Source organism: Trachemys scripta, chromosome 3 (genome assembly GCF_013100865.1).
Source record: "Trachemys scripta elegans isolate TJP31775 chromosome 3, CAS_Tse_1.0, whole genome shotgun sequence".
Lineage (NCBI taxonomy): Eukaryota > Metazoa > Chordata > Testudines > Emydidae > Trachemys > Trachemys scripta.
In genome coordinates, this window is record NC_048300.1 from 66429990 (window position 1) to 66436288 (window position 6299).

At 42.5% G+C, this 6299-nt stretch overlaps 1 protein-coding gene across 1 annotated transcript in view; it reads right to left on the minus strand.

Annotated features, from left to right (window-relative positions):
• SCCPDH (saccharopine dehydrogenase (putative)) overlaps positions 1 to 399 on the minus strand; it is a gene marked incomplete in the record, with an annotated part of 25387 nt that extends 24988 nt beyond the window's left edge. Inside the window, 1 exon segment of the mRNA XM_034764980.1 lies at positions 92 to 399. Coding sequence (XP_034620871.1) covers positions 92 to 296 — 205 coding nt within the window.
• Positions 400 to 6299: the final 5900 nt, after the last annotated feature.

Below are 6299 nucleotides of genomic sequence, written 5' to 3' on the forward strand. Positions count from 1 at the left end.
GGGGGGGGGGGGGGGGGGGGGGAGTGAAGACCCGGGGTCCCCGTTTCTTTAGCCCCTGTCAGGCCTCCGCCCTCTTCTTCCCTTCCCTTACCCAGCCTCTCAGCCGCCCTGTCCAGCACCCCCTGCAGCTTGTCCCGGCTCCTGCCGGCCACGGCCCAGCGCAGCGAGCCCCGCAGTTCAGCCCCGGCCGCCACCCGCGCCACCTCCTCCGCCACGAAGTGGCCCGTGAAGCCCGAGGCCCCGAACACCACCAGCTCGTAGGGCCTCCCGGCCGTCGCCCCGCCGCGGGTCGCCATGGAGACAGAGCGCGCGCGAGCAGCTGAACCCAGCGCGAGCTGCTCCGGGACTAGTAGCGGTGGGCGCGGGACCCAACCCCAACCGAGCCACGGGGAGGAATCACGTGACCCGCGCCTGCCCACTGCAGCCCCGCCCCGGCTGCTCGCGTCCGAAGCTCCGAACGCCGCCCGCGTGCGCCCGCCCAGACCGCTGGGGGCACCGGGGCAGGCGGTGCGGAACTCCCCATAGAAGCAAACTGACTTTTTGTAGAATAGCTACTCAGCGGAGTTGATTAGCGATTGGGCAGAGCTCCCTTACCCGTTGTGCCGTGATTTGCAAACAAGTTTTAGAGAGAAAGGATCGTTAAAATGTGCTTGCCAAACAATCTGCCTTGCAGAGATTGCAGGCTGCATAATGGGAAAACAAAATTATGTGAAAACTGAGGCCCCCAACATTTGCAAAACTGTTTGCAAGGAGGAACTTTCCCACAAAGGAGTGCAAGAATTGCTGGTAGAATAATGCCCAAAATGGCTGAATACCACACGGCCTGCTAAAGTCAGCATAAGGTCCTGCGGCTACAGAGAGCTCTTTGCAGGCTTAACGACTGCATACATTTCAGGCAAAATTACTCAAAAGTGTCTTTTTAAAAAAACAATTATCCCCATGAAAACAAATTCAATCACTATAAATTTAAGGGTCCATTCCTGCAGTTCCTCTAGCCCTCAGTACATGGAGGAGCAACTAGAAGAGTGACCCTATTGGAAGTATTGTAAAAACATGCAAAAGAAAATACTCAAGTAAAGTGACTGCTCAAACTGTAGGCAAAATAATCTCAATTTCAGTAGCTTTATTATTAAGAGGAAGGATGACTTTGTGTTTGAGTGCCTGATCTTGCATCATTGAGAACAATTTGAGTCCTAGCTAGAGCAGAGACTGAGGAGATTGGGTGGATACTCCCTGCTATGCCACAGGGTTGCTAGAGGACTGGCGTGAACAAGGGTTTGGAAGTCAGGATGTCCTGAATGACTTCTCTTACTGTCTAGCTACAATTTGCACACATCATATGATTATTTCTTATTGCATCTCACTCAACTTACCCCACTTACTTGTCTCATCCACCTTTTATGTCGTCTTTTAAACTCTAAACCCTTTAGGGCAGGATATGTTATTTATGTTTATACAGTGCATAGAACAAGGTGGCCTGCTTTAGGCAATATAAATGTTAAATGATCAGGCTGGGTCTAACACTAACTCTTGAGTAAGACATAGGGTTGCCAACATTGTATTTCAAAAATAAGGAATTGTTTTCTTAGCACCCCACCCAATCATCATCATCAATAATAATAATACACAGTACTCATTGACAGGGCCAATCGGCCGGGGGAGGGGGGGGGGCACACCAAGAGGGCCATTTGGCCTAGGACTCAAGCTCAAAGGGGGCCTCAAAGGAATTGCTTCAAGAAATATACGAACTTGAACTCTGGGTTGTTTCCTAATATCACAATTCCATTGTGTATTTTTGTCAGTTTACCTGCATCAGTGGCTTCAGATGAACACACCTTCAACGTGTTGAAGCAGGTAAAGAACTATCACTGTTCAACTATGGGACAAGAGCATTTGGATAGGCTCGCTATGTTTAATATCAGCTGTTACATTGCATGAAAGCTAGATTTTTCCTCAATAATTAGTGCATTTGCACAGAAAAAGACTAGAAAAGCATTTGTTAAATAAAAAAATATTCAAATTATGTCTCACTTTTTTTTGGCGCCTTATTTTGTTTTCATGTGTTGTAATTTTTTATTTTTATTATGGCTAGAGGCCTCAAAAGCTGGAAGTGGACTGGGCTTCTCTGAACCTCTGAGAAGGCCTGCTCACTGATATTCACCAGAGGTATTTCTTGCTGCTTTTTCAGCAGTCAGCAGCTCCTGATCTTGTTGTACAAAAATGAAAACATAAGGGACATCTTGTTTTAGGATTGCCAACCATCCCTTATAAGACACAATCTTTCTGCTCAGTTTCCTTATCTATAAAATGGGGATTATAATACCTACCTCTTAGGAGAGTTGTGTGTATTAATTTATATTTGTAAAGTGCTATTACCATCTAAAGGCTAAAGAACGCTAATTATTATTCATGTAAAGCACTTTACGATCCTTGGATGGAAGGCACTATAGATGTTCAAAATATTGTTATTATTCCAAGGGGAAAACTTTGGCTTCCTCGAATTAAAGTTAAAAAAGAAAGAAAGAAATCTCTATTTACAGAAAAAATATTAAGAAACAGTTGGAGTTTTATCTAGAAACAAAAAATATGGAAAGTTCAGACATTTGAAATTAAAGTTCCCCTTAAAAAAAAAAAACAGTAAAAAGCCTCTGGAAACACATCACTAAGATACATTTCTTGGTTGACTGACTTCAGATAAACATAACTATACTCGCCACATTTATTTATTTATTGGAATTTTAGTTTTTAATTTCCAAACTTTGAACAGTTTTTCATTTTGGAGAGACTTACAATGGTCTTTCCTTAGCTTTTTTTCCAACCTGAACTATAAGACTCATCTCAAAAAAAGATATACTGGCATTAGAAAAGGTTCAGAGATGGGCAACTAAAATGATTAGGGGTTTGGAATGGGTCCCATATGAAGAGAGATTAAAGAGGCTAGGACTTTTCAGTTTGGAAAAGAGGAGAATAAGGGGGGATATGATAGAGGTATATAAAATCATGAGTGGTGTGGAGAAAGTGAATAAGGAAAAGTTATTTACTTGTTCCCATAATATAAGAACTAGGGGCCATCAAATGAAATTAATGGACAGCAGGTTTAAAACAAATAAAAGGAAGTTCTTCACACAGCACACAGTCAACCCGTGGAACTCCTTGCCTGAGGAGATTGTGAAGGCTAGGGCTATAACAGGATTTAAAAGAGAACTAGATAAATTCATGGAGGTTAAGTCCATTAATGGCTATTAGCCAGGATGGGTAAGGAATGGTGTCCCTAGTGTCTGTTTGTCAGAGGGTGGAGATGGATGGCAGGAGAGAGATCACTGTTAGGTTCACTCCCTCTGGGGCACCTGCCATTGGCCACTGTCGGTAGACAGGATACTGGGCAGGATGGACCTTTGGTCTGACCCAGTATGGCTGTTCCTATGTCCTTATGTTCTAGGAAAACAATTTTTTTGCCTCATGCTTCTTTACATTTTGAATGAATGTTTTTTAGAAATGTTTAGTGACAGAAGACTGCATGGAATTTGCAAGATACATAGGGGTTCTAGCAAGATCTTGCTCTTTTCCACACTTCTCCATCTCTCCCAGGCCACTCTTCCTCCCACCGGACACCAAACCAGCCCCTTGGCTCCCTCACTTCCATACTACCTCTTCCCTACTTTAATTCCCTGCCAGCCACTCCCAGGCAGAGTTTATAAAGTTCACCACAGGAAAATGCATAGTTTATAAAAGTCTACATTGGGCATCAGCGATATACAGTCTTTATATCATCCACAATGGGCCATATATACATTACAAAGTGTGCATTGTAGCTGGAAGCTTATGAAACATGTAGGCAGGCAGGCAACATATGCAGTGATGATGTTCTCAGGGAAGCATACATTAGTCAGGTGTATGTTACCAAAAAGTGTGTACAAACTGGATTGGGGTGTGCAAAACACTGCAATACCCTAACTACTCTGAAACTACCTTTAATAATTTAATAATTTCTCCTCCCTAATACCTACACATTAATTAATGGCATCAGAACTCAAAGACAATTAAACCAAATGTGAAGTTTCTGTGCCAAACTGTGTGTTGAGGTAAGCTGTTTAAAAAAATAAATAAATAAAATGTCAAAAAAGAGAGAGATAAATTGCCTCACTTTTTAGAACACCTTCTTTACACTTATGGCTCCAAGCTGTCCTGTTAAATTGGAACCCACTGATGTCGTCAACTTTCATGATTTTACCTCATAATTCTGTCGACATCTGATATATGTCAAACTCCAGCTCCCAGCACTAAATGATTATATGAGAATCTCAGCTTGCATTTTAAAAAGTTTCTAGCCTTCATGCTTGCAAAGCAAAGCTACAAAACATAACCCATAAAGGTGCAAAAAACAGAAGACAAATAAAAAGAATGTAAATTTTATTGTTTTGTAAAATCTCATGATTTTGGCAGGCCAACTCATGCTTTTGAAAGATTGAGGTTGGTAATACTGCAAACTTACCTGTCTGGAACCCTCCAACACCCCACTGTTCCAAAAAGCCTTGTGAAATTTCATTCAAACTCTCCAAAAAACTTTATGCTGGATTAAATCCATGTCTGTGAAATTTCAAGCAGAAAGGTTTCAGCCTAGCAAATGTAAGGGGAGTGTCAAAATCCATCTTATAATCAGGGATCCTGGAAATCCATTTGCCACAGGGAAAAAAACAGAATTTGTGCTTTTACAGAAAATGTGGCAGGACTTGGGCTAACAGTCACGGCCAGTAGAACTCCCGCTGTCAGATTTAATTTTAATTGTGGGAAAACATGGATTTTTATGGGAGTTTCTAATTGGAGAATTTTGTGTGGGGGGCGGGGCGTTAATCACAGGAAACTAGAATCCATGCTTATAATAGAAGGTTTGCTCCAACCTTAACCGGGGCAGTCTGTTTCCATTACTTGAGTGTTACCTAACACAACTATAATAAATTACTCTATGGGAAAGCAGTGGGTTGTAGAGTTGTTCATTAAGAGGTGAACTGAGACATAAATACAGATACAGTGCCAAGTCCCTGTCTGCAAGGGAGGCTCCCTCGTTTGGTTTCATCTTAAATTAGTTTTTAAAGTCTCGCTTTCTGGAGATGAAGGATTTTGCTGTTTCTTTTATAACCTTGGGGTTGAACGAATAGATTTGATGGATGTTCAATATATAAGAAAGAAGAGAGGCTGCATATCTATAAATGTTTTATAATAAAACAACCTTACTAGATTTCCCACTTCTGTTTCTTTTGTCTTCTCTCTCAAGAAATAGTTTGTCTTCTCTATTTAAAAAATAGATTTTTCTGTAAATAATAATGATATATGATGAAATATCTAAAATAACACTAATTTCTTGAAGTCTCCTTTACAAAACTGCTCCCATTTTAAACATTCTTGACTGAGCAGGGGTCCCAGTTTATTTCATTGGGAGAGAAAGGGACACATTAAAGGCCTGGGTTTTTATTTCTCTAAGCAAACTGGGAAATGTCTCACCTGCCTACCATAACCTGTTCTACTTACCTGGGATAGCAAGCTCTCAGAATCCATGCCAATGTTTATAAATATAGTATATAACCTATAGTTTTGGGGGAGCTGACACTTTAATTGCAAAACCCACCTAAGGGTACTTATAACTTTCTGAAAAATATTGCCCTCTGGGCTAAAATTGCTCGTGGCTGTTTAGAATATTAAGATGACACTTTTTTTTTTTTTTTTTTTTTTTTTTTTTTTTTAAGAAGTTTGTTAATTTTTGTTAGGTCATTCTTTAAATACTAATCCTTGTGTTGTTTTTATGAATTATTAGTATTACAGTAGCCAGTAGAGATCACAATCAATATGAGCATGGGCCGTGGGTGGACCCCCCCCCTTCATGGAGGCTAGCCCCACAGCCCCACCCCTTCTGCACAAGGTCACGCCCCCCGCAGCCAGAACCCTGAGTCCCCCCTCCATGTCCAGAGAAGCCCAGGGCTGGTCGGAACCCCGAGCTGCTCCCTCCCTCCGCCGCCAGAGGAGCCCTGGGCCTACCCTAGCTGGCCAACCGACCTGAGCCAGAGCCCAAGCAGCCCCAGCGGGGCCGAAGCAGGCCCAGCTGTGCCAGCAGCCCCAGCCCAGAGTTCCATGGCAGCAGCTGCAGTCAGGGAAGGCTCTTATACTCACCGCCCATGAATGCTAGAGACTGTACATACACAAAGTAAGAGAGTCCAGGCTATGATGAGCTTACAAACTAAATACGCAAGACAGAGTGGGAGAAAGGGAGTTTCATCATTTCCATTTCACAGGTGGGTAACTGAGGC